At 40.5% G+C, this 14,321-nt stretch overlaps 2 protein-coding genes and 1 pseudogene across 2 annotated transcripts; 1 reads left to right on the top strand and 2 right to left on the bottom strand.

The window, feature by feature from the left end:
- Positions 1 to 1,820: 1,820 nt before the first annotated feature.
- LOC136282237 (uncharacterized) lies at positions 1,821 to 3,110 on the bottom strand (annotated as a pseudogene).
- Positions 3,111 to 4,520: 1,410 nt separating this feature from the next.
- On the top strand, positions 4,521 to 10,850 carry LOC131786564 (uncharacterized). The gene is made up of 2 exons (XM_059103616.2): positions 4,521 to 4,659; positions 6,228 to 10,850. Exons 1-2 carry the CDS (start codon positions 4,593 to 4,595, stop codon positions 10,097 to 10,099), a joined length of 3,939 nt encoding a protein of 1,312 aa, XP_058959599.1. The 5' UTR covers positions 4,521 to 4,592; the 3' UTR covers positions 10,100 to 10,850.
- Positions 10,851 to 11,195: 345 nt separating this feature from the next.
- On the bottom strand, positions 11,196 to 14,233 carry LOC131786557 (serine palmitoyltransferase small subunit A). The gene is made up of 2 exons (XM_059103610.2): positions 14,109 to 14,233; positions 11,196 to 11,889 (listed from the first exon to the last, which is right to left on the bottom strand). The coding sequence occupies exons 1-2, from the start codon at positions 14,206 to 14,208 to the stop codon at positions 11,780 to 11,782; spliced, it is 210 nt and encodes a 69-aa protein (XP_058959593.1). The 5' UTR covers positions 14,209 to 14,233; the 3' UTR covers positions 11,196 to 11,779.
- Between the last annotated feature and the right edge of the window lie 88 nt (positions 14,234 to 14,321).

The following is a 14,321-nucleotide window of genomic DNA, read 5'->3' as shown; positions in this document are numbered from 1 at the left end:
TCAGATAAACGTTTTCCCTGTTTTACCCGACAACAAAAATGACCGAAACTGTACCAAGATAATTAATCTATTGGCGTGTTCACATTCACTCCCAGGGAAAATTAAATGTATCAAATTGAAGATGAACGATGTTACTATGTATGGTAGAAGTGCCAATTTGTAATGTTGTATTTAGCTTGAGATAGAGAAATAAACATTTCACTCTTTTTTTGCGACGTTTTTGTATGAAAATAAGGCTCCGGCCTCGAACAAGCAACCGTTGTTACCATGGCAACAAAAGTGCTGCGACCTTTAAAAAGGGTATTTTGCGCATCCCCCCTGAACGCCTAACTACATGCAAAATTTGAAGGGGGGCTGAAAATTTTCATTTCCCTAGATGTTTGATTCTTATAGAGACTTGTTCTTAAACAAATTCTTCTTGTCAGCATCTTATAAATTGTATAGCATGGAGAAGACACATTCCGATATTAAGGTGTAAAGTGGGTAGGGCTGGAAAGTAAGCAAACTGCATGCACTGTTCCTGTGCAAGTCATGCTTAACCCTTAGTTACTTTTTTGGGTTCAAGGTTAATGTAAAAATTAGATTTCAAATTACAACATCAAAATATCTTTTGGCCTTTACGGTTGCCGTGGATTGGTAAATTGTTGCGCACGTTACATTTAAGATTCTTTAACCCTCACCATGACACACATTTTTTGGAACTGGGAACAGGTGTATTACAAAAAAAACAGCACTTAAGGCTATCAATAAATAAAAAAGTTTACATGCTACAGGGTGCTAAAGAACACCTGTAATGGACTGACTTCAAGTACACAGAGGCTGCTAGTTTGAAAGAGTGAGAATGACTTTGAATAACTGTTATCAAATGAGCTTCAGGAAATTCAGTAATTGAGCCAGTAAACCACCTGTTTAAAATGCAGACTTTTAGCTTTAAAATAAAATTCATATCTCCCCAATACTGTGAATTTTCTCTACATTATAACTGAGGGAGTTAAGAGATAAATTGCCACCATAAAAATTTTAAACAACAGTTTTCTTTAGTAGAGGAATTAACCCTCGAAACAGATATGACCCCCTCTGTAACCTTTTATACCATATCACCAGAGAGTATATTCTCCATACTGTTCTTTATACATTTCCTGTAGTACAGACAAGGAGAATTTGGGTATCAGTCATAAACTCCTTCCATAAGAGGTCAATTTTATTATCCTTATAACCTTTAGCGATACTGAAAGAAGAAATAGGCTGCTAACTCCTCTTAAGGGTTAAAGAGTTAAAAATGTTCAACGCCAGTTAATGAAGTAGCAGTAAATCGATGACACGATCCGTAACACAACTGAGGCTTTAATGAAACTGGTATGACGATAGCAGAACGAGCGGGCTTACAGACACTAAAGGATTAGAACGAAGCGCGCGGCCACGCAGGCCTATAACTAGCGTACCACTGTCCCGTACTGGCGTGGTTTCCTTTTCATTTACCCTCGAACTTTATAAACTAGTAGACGAGCTCCATGGGCACATGACAAATACCAAGTTAGATGCAGATAGCCAACAGTAATGGATATAGAAATTATATAGAAAATTAATCGAATTCTATCAAGTAGGGAGTTACATAGTTGGAGTCGATAACTCGAGTCGAAATCTTAGCTAGAGTTCATGGTGTCCATAACTCAGTTACATTTCATAACAAAGTCATCGTATCGTGCCGGACAGCGTTGCACGCGTGTGGATCTGCGGTGCCAGGGAAAGGTATCAGAGTCATTGCCTGTGGTGGGGGAGTTTAAAACTGGATCCGGGTGGGTGTCTTCGCAGGGCTCATATCATTCAGTAGGAAGGTTGACATCAGGAACCTCTTGAGTAGCAGATGTCGAGATGGGGGCCTTCGCCTTCTCGCCGTGAGTGTGGTTGGCGATACGATGCTCGTTCTGCTTAACGATGATGCTTTGGTCATGCAGAGGTATTTGCTGGTTTGAGAATTGATCTGGCTGTGTCCACATCTCTCTAGAGGAAAGGCCACGTCATAGGATGCGTGCGTTGAGGTTGGCTGTGGCTAGTGCGAGTCTCACAAAGACACGGGTCCTCCTAGGTGGTCGGATCGGAGAAACTCGTTTTCGATCTCTTGAACCACCCTCTCCAATACAGGATTCTTAGCATTCCCGACCTCTATGGTGATTCTGTGATGCTTTAGTTGTTGATCTTCAGTTAGGGCCTTGAATGCTGGCGGTCCATCTAGTGGACTCAGTTGGGCACATAGGCGGATAATAGCGTCGCGTAGTGCGTGGTGTCGCTCATCCTCTAACAGTGTCGTGACTGTGAAAGAAGTTACGCATTCACGTAGCACTAGTACGAGCTGTCTCGATGGTTTGATAACGTCTGCGGCGAACGAAACACCAATGGCATCCGGTGGAAGGGAGGTTGACTGCTCCTCCCGCACTTTCGGAGTTTTACGCAAGGCAGCACACTGTTGGCAAGCTTTAGACACTTGGTCGATGGCCTAATTTATATCCAGGGCATACAGATAGTGACAGACTTGAGTTGATTACTGGATGAGTGACTGAGCTGAATGTATAACCCGGTTAAGAGTCCCTCTAGTACCTGCCGAAGGAAAACAATGCATTCGCAGGTGGAAGCGAGAGTCTCGTTTCGCCTAACAACGAGTAAGCCAACCTTTGCGATGGTTGCAACATTGAGGTACCTTTTGACATCTCTCATGTTGGTGAGCTTTTTCGAAGGACGCGTTCCCTGTTGTAGATGCATATGCATGCGTCGTAAATCGAGACTTTCCGCCTGTGTGGCCAACCAGGCAGTGCGACTGGTGAACGGAAGATGCTCATTGCCACTGAGTACGTCTTAGATTAACGTGAGTCTGATAACAGCATCCTTGGTGATCCTTGTTAAGACAAAGACCTGGCAGGCTTCATCCTCACACGGAGGAGAAATCTGACGGTAGTATTGCAGAGCCAGATAAGTATCTTACAGAAGCCTGTTAACGGCTCACGGTAGACAGAAAGGTAGATACCCGGGGGCTCGCTGAGAATTCTCCTCTGCAAAGCTTTTTCATAAGCCTGCACGCAAGATTTGCTGTCGGTCAATATGCAGGCATACTGCATACTGGACTGAGGATTGTCGCTCGTTTTGGATGCGGAAAGGCGAAGACCTCACTTACGTAGGGCTTGTAAGACTTTCTTCAAGTTCAACAGGAGTTCACCTGGGGAGTTTCTGCCGCAATACAGGTCGTCTACGATTTTGGTTACGATGCCTTCCTGCAATAGGTCACCAAGCACTCGGCTCATGAGTTCTTCGAGGGCCGCCTTAGAGCCTGGCATGCCCATGGCAGACCGCACATATACCTCACTGAGCATGTTGCTACCGCGGAAGGTTCTGCCATTCTGCTTGGGACGACGCACAAGCCGCAGTCGAGTCCATTAAAATAAGCTCTCTATGCTTCACTTAAAGAAGTCACTGTGGAAAACTGCGTCAGTCTTAAATCGAAGTATCGATTTTGAAGTTTCCGGTATTTCGGCTCCGTTGTCCCTTTTTATGTTGTTCGGGTTAAGTCTTATGTGAACTGCTTCCTTCGCTTTCCTTGTGTACCAATGGTTGTCTCGGTCAATAAACTTTACTGCGTTCCGCAGCGGCTTGTGTCCGGTTCCGTTAACATGTTCTGAAACCGCGGAATTCTGAGTGCGTGCGAGTCGTATATCCCTGTCGTGTTCTTTCATTCTTTTTTGCATGGGTCGTCCCGTTTCTCCGGTGTAGACTTTGCCGCATGCGCATGGTATCTTGTAGACTACGCCATCTGGCTTGTTTGGGAGCGAGATCTTTTGGTCTAACTAGTCGAGATCTTAGTCTGCTGTCGGACTCGAAGACCACTCCTTTGATGTATGGCAGCACTGCGGTGGACTTGAATTCTGCTGTTTTCCTCCCTAGTGCTGAATTCCTGGTTTCAGTCACCTTCTGTAACAAAGGCGAAGGGTAGCCGTTGGCGACGAGAACTGTGGATAGATGTTTCTTCTCCTGGGCTGTTCCTGATGGCTTGGTGATGATGCGTTTAGCCCGGTCATGTAAACATTTGACAATACCGCGTTTTACTGATTGTGGATGGTGTGAATCATACGCGAGGTACTGGTCAGTGTGTGTGGGCTTTCTATATACACTTGTGTGTAGTTTACCGTCTGGTTCCCTCGTTACGAGGGTGTCGAGAAAGGCGATATCTGTTGTCATTCTTAGTTTGCGGGGAATTAAATTATGCGAAGATGCCTATCTTAGTTTGACCATAAGTTAGAAAAACATTACAACGTTCAACATAACTGCTGCTCACCAGTAACTAAATTAGTGCTGCAAACTTGTTTAACCACCAAAATTTTAGTAGTTTCCATACCGACCAATACGGTCACAGCTTAGAAAAAAAAACATCATTCAGGGGTCAATTTTTCTTGTCCCGTGGGTGTCCCTTGAATGAAGGTTCCACATTATTTCATTTTCTAAGGGAATTGAAATATTTTGACACTGAAAACTTCCTTGTTAGTACTACTTGAGCAGGGCTGTGGAAAATAAGTGACTGTTGCAGTTCAGATAAAGTTGATTTCTCGATGGCAGGCCTTTGGCCGTTATCGTATCTTCTCCTGTTAGTCATGATCTTCCTTTGTGCTTTAACAGGTAAGTTTTTATGTGCATGACCTCATTTGTATTAAAAATGACTTACGACGGAAATGCTATGATCGTTAACGTCTGCGGTGTGGAAGAGCGATGTGGTTGCAAAATTTTATTTCAAATTTCGGTGTAATATTTTGTGATATGTTGTAAGGGTTTTTCCTTTCATCTGAGTGGATCTTCTACAAATTCGTTGATCGAACGTTATGGTAATTAAATAAATTTACCACAAGTAACTTAACTTAACTCAAATTGTTTTAAATTCACCTTTCTCTGGATTTTTAAAGATGACACATTTTAAGGAAACCATCAGTTTGTCAAAATTAGGCAATTTCAACATAAAACGGAACCATTTTCTAACAGTGATCTCGAAACCTTTCCGCTTACATCCTCAGAGTTTATTATGCGAATTTAGAAAAAGTTAACTCTTTAATGCACATTAAAAAAATCACTTTGAATTTCAATTTCGATGGTTGGTATAGGCTCACTGAAGTTTTGAACCTGTAAAGGAAACGGAAATTTAATCGCACAGATCTTTAGTATTACTGAAAAAAACTCAACCCATTCCTTCAGTCTTAAAGACTAGCCGTAAATGAACGATTGCGGTCGAATCTAGTGAGCCTAGATATTTTAGTTTTCGTGGATCCAAGGGAAAAAGACAAATTGAAGCTAGAGAACCGTGTACACGTAGCGAAAGCAGTAAGTTCAAACTGTCTATGGAAATTAGCGATCGTAACTCGTACCCAGTTTTTCCGAGAGGCCCTCGTTTTCGCTGTGGTAATCTGAGTTATTTTATAGAAATTGAGCCGTTGCGACGGTATCTGTTTGTGTTCTCGAGTTAGCCGCAAAGAATTCAGCGCGAATTAACCAACGACCTTAACTTGGAAGCAACTATAGGAACTTAAATTTCACTTCGACTGTTTTCCTCGCAATAGAAACTGAAAATCGAAAAGGAAATTTACTCAGCAGCGGGTGGTGTTTCAGGGACTTCCGCTGAAGCACCCTTGAAATTCTAAAAAACATATGTATTTTTTTATCAGTTAGAATTCCCATACATGTCAATCGTCTTAACCAAGAGTTCTAGCAACAAAGCAATAGAGTTGTCTCGTAATTTAAAAGCACCTCTTAAAGGGTATCTCGGTAAACATAACAGTTTGTTTGTTGGAAACACAGGACATCCGCTCATTCTTCTCAGAATGTACTCTTTTATGTTTTAATCGGTCAGTCATAGAGTCAGATCAAGTAAGATCAAGTATCCTTTTCTCCTATCCATTTTGGTTCTTCTCCGCTTTTTCTCTTTGCCGAGTTGCGGAAGAAAAATGCAAAACAGTTAAAACGTGTTCAGCGGTTATTCAAGGTAGAGCTTAGAGTTTTGGTTACCCTTAGGTTACACTATAGCCAGCTGATTTCCAAAGTATTACCGAACTCAGATAATGTCGATTGAAATTAGTCTCACCCATTAGAACTCCTTACTGTGGGATGGATGCCAAATCGACTTTTTAAAAGTCTAATTCATTGCTTACTCTCTTTGTGATGACTTTTTATAAATATATATCACCAACCTTTGTTTGTAGATAGTTTCGCAACATACCGACAAATTGTCCAAGTTTCATTATTTGGAAATGACACGGAGGCATGCGGTGCCATGGAAGCACCATGCCGAACAATAGCAGTGGCAGCATTGCGAGTTGCGTCAGGTGGAACCATTGTCCTTAATGGGAACGGGACAGACCAGCAACCGTTCGACTGTAAGAAACTACTTACGTTGCATTATCGTGGCATTCCGCAAATTACAAGGAACGTAACGATAACTAGTCTAAACTTTACTCGAGCCCACATACGATGCCTGACAGGGTTTTGTTTTAATCGGTCAGACGAAGATCTACGAGTCACTTTAACTGGAATAACATTCTTTGAAACACCCCTGAGATTTATAGACTGTTCTGAAATCACACTTATCAACTGCACCCATCAGAACGCCAATGAAGCTGTCATTATTAACACTACAGCTAGCTCAATAGCAAATGTCACCATTCGAGGCTCTCTCTTTCAAAACAACTCTCGCCATTGTGTGAAAATACAATTTTCTGGAGGCTCTGAGAAAGTCTTGAAATTCTCTTTAGATATCAAGGACACTAACTTCCTGAACCATGGGATTTTAGATTATTTCAAAAGGGAAGTTCTTGTATTAAACAGTTATATTTCTCCCAAGATTGATCTGTCTATCGCTGTTGAAAAGGTAAAGGTAGCTCACAGCGGCGGCCCATTTCTAGCGATCAACCTCCCCAAAGCTAGTACGTCAGAGAAGTACGATGACGTCGTCCTTGAGCAGAACAACTTCGTTATCTCTAAGAGGACGCCTCGTAGCCTTTACTATTCAGTAGCCCAGAAAGCCAAAGTAACATTTCATCGACTACAGTGCAAGGATAATGATCAGGTTAGGTGTGTAACAATCTTTGGAAGGAAAAATGCAACACTTTTAGTCAGAGTCCACGAATCCCTTTTTTACAATAACAGCGCATACCAATCAGGGAATAAGACATTGCTTGCGGCAATCTTTCGAGTTGGGGGAAAGGAAAGTCATTCTGGAACTGTCATAATTTCCAATACGTCTTTTGTCAAAAATAATAAAACGGCCTTAAGCATAACTCCTAATTTTTACTTGGCCTTAGTCAACGTAACCATGTCTTCTTCACTGAACGGTTTGGGCATCTTCTTCTCGGACTGGTATTATAAAAACAATTTTCATCTAAATGTTACTATCGAAGGCTGCAAATTCCAGAATAACACTCACGACATATATGGTTTACTTTACAACACCATTAATATCGCCTTTCGGGTGAGAAACACACTGTTTGACGGTAAAGAAGTACAGAGGCATGTGAACACCACTTTTGGTATTCGTCTTATTATACCTCGTTTACAGAGGACAAATGTTTCTCAAGCAGCAATTGAAATAGAAGATGTGACCTTCAAAAGCAGACCCAGCAATTCGTTTGCGTTCTTCTCCAAGGGTAACAACACGATCAAGATTCGCCGTTGCTTGTTTCGAGACGGGTTTGGTCTTGAAATAGACGAATGGACGAGAACATATTACAAACACCAGGTCACTGATAGGACCAGCCAAGGGGCACTCATGTTCCTTTTCGATACGGATGAAATAGAAAATAGAGGATGTGTTGATAATGGTGTGACAAACAATACCCATCGCACGTGGAAATACTTCAATCATGTCTTGCTCGAGGACACTACGTTTCAAAATAACCTTGGACACAAGGCAGGGGCTGTTCAGATCATCAATAGCTATGTCAAATTTCGAAGATGCGAGTTCATTAACAACTTTGCCTCAAGTGACACAGGACAAATTTATGTTGGACACGGAAGCGCCAAAGTTGAGTTGAACAGCTGCGTGTTCAAACGGACGAAGCTAAGTGAGGAATTCCGAGGGATTACGTTTCGTTATAGAAGATTTTTTTATTCAGAGAGTGGAGGCCCGATAAAAATACTCAACACCTCTTTTCACTCCGATATGGGCAACAGGTTCACACGGGGACCTGTTATACAAATAAAATCCGGAGGCTACTTCGAGATGGACTCTAGCTCAACAATCCAATGTGCAGTTGGCAGCGAACTCTACTTCTCCAATTTCTCTCATTTTATTTACGACGAAGGAGATGACAGAAACTTTTGTCGAATAAATTTAACATCTGAGATACTCAGTTGCAGCATGTGCTCCTCTAAAATGTACAGTCTTCAACGTGGCTTCTCTAAAGGACTAAAAGTCAATAAAGGCTTCAGATGTCAAAACTGTCCATTTGGTGCCCACTGCAATGGACCCAACAACATTCTGGCAAAGCCCAATTTCTGGGGCTACAAAATCACAAACGCTAGTAACATTTCATCCTTGAAATTCGTATCTTGTCCATGGGAGTATTGTCGTCCTCAACGCAAAGATTTATATCAAGGTAATGATTACAACAGTTGCCGTGACTTTAGGTCCGGTATCCTGTGTGGAAGATGTGCCACAGGATACTCAGAAACGCTTTTCTCGTCACAATGTCGACAATCCCACAAATGCAGATGGAATTATCTGTGGATTCTTATGGGACTTTACACCGTACTGTTTACCATTTATCTATTGAAGAAGCCTCCGCTGGTTCTGTATTTGAAACGTCAAATTCTGTGGTTTAAAACAGATGGACAGATCTCTTTCGAGATGGAGGGAGATTCATCTCTGCACAAAGCTGAAGAACCGGAGTATGGTTATATGAGGATCGTCTTTTATTTTTACCAAGTTGCAGAGTTGCTTCTCACTGAATCATTGGAGAACACATTGGCCAATGTTCCCTATATTTCCACCTTAGTTGCCGCGTTTAACTTTCAAGTCCACGTTTTGGACGAAAACCTCGGCTGCCCATTTGCCGGCCTCACAGCAGTGACCAAAGAGCTGTTCTTATCTTCCCTCGTTTTCGCTGCTATTGCGCAAGTTTTCATTGTTTACCTCCTTCACAGGTCGCTGAATCTGGTAATGGGAAAGGGAAGACCATCATTCACTCATTACGTCGCGGCTGCAGTAGAGATTTTGTTACTGGGCTACGAGCGTCTGACAGAAACATCTCTTAAACTCATGCAGTGTGTTCCCATCGGCTCCAAATGGCGCCTCAACATCGATGGCAACATCGTTTGCTGGCAATGGTGGCAGCATGGTCTCTTGGCATATACTGTTATATTTGTGGTCCCGTTTGTCGGCGTTCTGTATTGGGGTTCTGGTCTGCTCTACGCCAAGACAATTACATGGAAAGAGTTTGTTGGCGCTTGCATTGTTCCCCTTCCGTTTCTCGTTCGCTGGCTCCTCAAAAGTGTATGCAGCAGACAGAACCGCAGAAAAGCTCAAGTGCGCCATGAATGCAGCGACGAAATATCAAAGATATTGCACGGTCCCTTCCGCCCGCCACGTGAAAATGATCGCGGCACTCTCTACTGGGAAAGTGTTTTGATAGGCAGCCGGCTCGTTCTTCTGACATTCCGCGCCTTCATTCCAAATTCCATGATCCGCTTCCTCTGCTTGTCCGTGGCCTGTATTCTGATGTTAGTCCATCATCTCGTCATGAAACCCTTCCGTCACCCAACTGCAGACAAACTCGGAGCGTTGTCTTTGATCACGTTAGCCTGCATAGCTGTGATCAACCTTACATCGGCTACTCTTTCCTCTTCTACCACCAAGCCTGAGGGACCCGACAAGCATGTTATGGTGGTGCTTCGATGGATCTTGGTCGCCTTTCTCTGCTCATTTCCTGCGCTGGCTGCTCTCCTTGTCCTTTTTGCACTTCTGTCACAACTGGCCCGTCTTGCGTTGTTCCTCAAAAGGAAGATATGCTCATTTTTTTGCCTAATAAAATTTCATTACGAGTTTCTAGACGAGAGCACCGCTTTGCTAACTGACTGATAAGGAGGATCAATGTCAGTTTCTGAGAAACTCCGCACCTACCCCTACCTTAAACCTAAAACAGTCAACTGATAACAAGTTAGATTTGATGCTGGGTTAGGGGAGGGGATGGTGCGTAGCCGCTCAGATACTGCTATTGATCCGATAGGGACAGAGGAAGGAAGCGGGAGGTTCTTGGAGCCTTTAGTGAACGTTTTAAAATGCGTCTCACTACGGATTCCAGAACAACACTACATTTTATAATCGTAAAAGTTAAACAAGAGTTAGATAACCGTTTAAGTTAAACGTTTAAAAGTATGTCATTTTAAGGAACGTCTGGTTAAAGGATGTATTTCACTCGTTAACCCTTTAACTACCACGAGTGACCAAGACAGAAATTCTCCTTACATTATCAATGCAATAACAACCAGATAAGTGATGAAAATAAAAAGTATCAATTTGGGGATAATTTGTTGGTCTAATACTAAATTCTCTGAACCAACATTATAAGAATTGTATGGTTGATAGTAAGGAGAATTACAAATTTGATCTGGGAGTTGAAGGGTTAATTAACTCTCTTACCTCCCAGAGGTGATTAGTAAGTGACAAAATATCCAGACAGGTAATGAGAAAACTTAAACTTATCAGGTAAAAGTTGTTTTCTTGATCTAGAACCAAATTGTCGTAAGCAATTTACAAACTGTTTCCCCTTGATGATTTTAGGTAATGGTGGAGCGCTTTTTGACTAAGTGTTGTGAAACCCAAAGTAATCACAAAAGCCAGTGAACAGAAAGGAGAATTTCATAGTTAGCTCTCAAGGAACTAACAGAAAAGACAAGCAAACTGATTGAAGCACAAGAAAATGCGAGTGACCAAGTCACGACTGGCTTAAGCTTTAAATCTGATTGGTTGAAAAAGTTGTGCAAGTATTCTGGACCTATCACTGTATGATATAAAGTTAAATTAAAGCACGAAGATCACTTTCAAAACTTTTAAGTGTAAAAGAGAATATCGTTCTCATTGTCAACTACAAATAATTGACGGAAATTGAATGCTGGTAGAATGAAAATCATATCAGTGCACAATACTCATAACATCACCATTGTAAAAAACAAAATAACACATAAGGAAGTATTTTATTTCATGGTAATTTAGTAATATTAATTCAGTTAATAACCTAAATTGGCCACTATAAAGAGTTTAAAAGCTGATGATTCAAGTGTTGGCCCTTTGTAAGAGCAAATGATGAAGGGCTAACACTCAAAAATATCAGCCTTGACACTCTTTATGGTGGCCAATTTACATTATCAACCCAGTTGATAACACCAAATTACCCTATCATACTCTCCCACTGATGCAGCACCACAGTTTCTTTCTAAATTTACCCAACAAATCTGATTTTAAATTATAACAACAAAACATATTTTGGCCTTTACAGTTGCAGTGGATTGGTAAATTGTTCCATGCACATTACATTTAAGATTTTTTAACTCCATGTTTGAAACAATCATCTGCAATTGATTCTTTGATACATCCTCTTTTTGCATTGACTTCTTAAGTTTCTTTCACGATTGCATAGTATATTGTTGTGTTCATCTTGATGTAAAACTGGCAATGAATCTTAGTCTCTTCTTGAGCATAAACTTTTATAATACTTTGAACAGTCTTGCTGCTATCATGGTGAAGCCAAGAGCCAAGAGATTAGGAATCTTCAACATAACCAAAGTATGCAAGGACATTGTAAATATAAGCTGGTAAATAAGCATATGTAGAATATACAGACATCCCTAGGATTGTCACCAGTGTTGCATCTGTGTTATTTACGTTAAGGAATAATCTAACATTGCTTGCAAGGTTAGGAATGATAGGATTGCAAACTCTCACTACCACACACATCTGTGGAACTGAGAGCAAGGCCCAGTTGTTCAAAGGGTGTTTAGCGCAAACCCAGGGTTAAATATAAATCCAGGTTTCTTTATTTCTTTGTTCAAAGGCCTCTCAGGGAAAAGTTTTCCCTAGTCTTTTTAGAACATCCAATGATCAAATTGCGCGCAAAAAGATTTGAACTGAATTTCCTTTCAAAGCTTTCAGACCTGAAATCAAATTCCACACTAACCCTGGGTTATCTTAACCCAGCTTTGAACAACCCAGGCCAGGTGTATTACAAATCAGCACTTTGGGTTAGCAGTATAATTATAAATAGATCTACATGTTAGAGTGTACTGAAGAACTCCTGTAATGGACTGACTGAAGTACATAGAGGCTGCTAGTGTGAAGGAGTGAGAAAGACTACTTTGAATAACTGTTATCATATTTGAACTTTAGGAAATTTATTAATTGAGCCAGTAAACCACTTATTTTAAATGCAGTTTTTTAGCTTTTAAATAAAATTTATATCTCCACAATACTGTGAATTTTCTCTTCATAGTAGCTGAGAGTCAAGACATAAATTGCCACCATAAAAATGTTTAACAAACAGTTTTCTTTACCAAAGAAATTAACCCCTGAAACAGATATCACTCCCAATTTAAGCTTTTACACCCCATCACAAGAGAGCATTTCTCCATACTGTTCTCTATACATGGATATCAGTCACAATCTCCTTTGATTAGTGAGCAATTTTATCATTCTCGTGACCTTTAGTGATTCTGTAGGGAGAAATGAGCTACTAACTACTCTTAGGGGTCAAAAGGTTAATAGTATTCAAACAATTATGACATTTTGCCCATTTTCAGACACTCTTCAACAATTTAAAAGAGTTACAAAAGTCTATGCAAAAAGCTTGGAAATGCCATTTTTAAGCAAATGTGAATTTCTTTCCTGAAGAAACAAATGGAATTGTTAAAATTGCAATTTTAAGTTTTCAGAAGTTGACAGTTCCTTGAACTGACAATCTCTCTTGCCCAATTTGCCCTCTTGAAATTTTTGCATTTATATACATGTATACATACATACATACATACATACATACATACATATATATATATATATATATATATAGAGAGAGAGAGTTAAGTTAACTCTCTACGTTCATGCTTGCTGAGGCAGTGCACCTTTGTTGAACTGAAAGTTCTAGTAACAATTATTTCCTATACATATATATATATATATATATATATATATATATATATATATATGTATAGGAAATTGTATGAACGCGAGTGCATTTTGTGATTTATGGGCACGAGTGATGTTTTGAAAGTTCTCAAAATTGCACGAGCCGTAGGCAAGTGCAATTTGAGAACTTTCAAAACATCACGAGTGACCATAAATCACGAAATGCACGAGCAGGTTCATACGATTTTTTATTTATTATATCTCGAAAAAATTACTCCATCACGCTACCCTGGTGTTTCCATGGCAACTTCTCTGTATTGCACTCTATAACCTCTATTGCACTCTATAACCTATTTATGCATTCATCATTGACCAACCAGAAACGCGATATTTTGTTGAGTATATATATATATAGATTTATTTACATCTACTTGCCACGAGACACCAGAAGGAAAAGATTGTGATTGAACAAAGGGGTAAGATTTCTTCGAAACCCCACACTTCATATTTCATACAGTTCTTGGGTAGAGGAAACAATGAAAAAAATAGATTGCCTTTACGACTGTGGAAATCTCATCAAAAGGAGCACTAGGGAATAATAGAACAGGGAAATAAGACACAAGATGAGATATGAATGGGTGGCCCAGTTTCTTTCGCCCTACTTTCATTGTTCCAGTACAGCTTAGAGTATGTGGGTATGCCTCACTTTCAAAAAAAATGCCACCAAAATTGCCTAGGTTACATGATCACGGCCGAATCACGATAGAAAACTGACTTCTAGGGATCGTACTTGTAAAATGGGCCAAAAGTTGTCCAAAAAATCGAAATTTTCGCCAACTATATGCATTACTGCACATGTAGCAACACGTTCTAGCTGCAATGGTGTATGAGATGTAAATATTTGACGCGTAGGTGATTCAAGACAAAGGAGTTACTCAAACCGGTATGAAGAAATTCACGTAGCAAAGGATACTAAAAATCGTCCTCTCCCAAGGCTCCAGCATGTAGATGCCAGTAGTTACTTGATATTGGTAATTTTTCAGTGACAACCATTCTCGAATCCTCTGGAACATGGCGTCTTTGTTTCCTCCGCTCGCTTCGTTTCTCCTTTAATGCAATTCCGCTGACCTGTATACCCAATTATATGAGTACACAATATGTCAGCGGTTTAACGTCTACACGAAAA

This window comes from Pocillopora verrucosa, chromosome 7 (genome assembly GCF_036669915.1).
Source record: "Pocillopora verrucosa isolate sample1 chromosome 7, ASM3666991v2, whole genome shotgun sequence".
NCBI lineage: Eukaryota > Metazoa > Cnidaria > Anthozoa > Scleractinia > Pocilloporidae > Pocillopora > Pocillopora verrucosa.
This window is presented reverse-complemented; position numbering and strand designations above follow the sequence as displayed.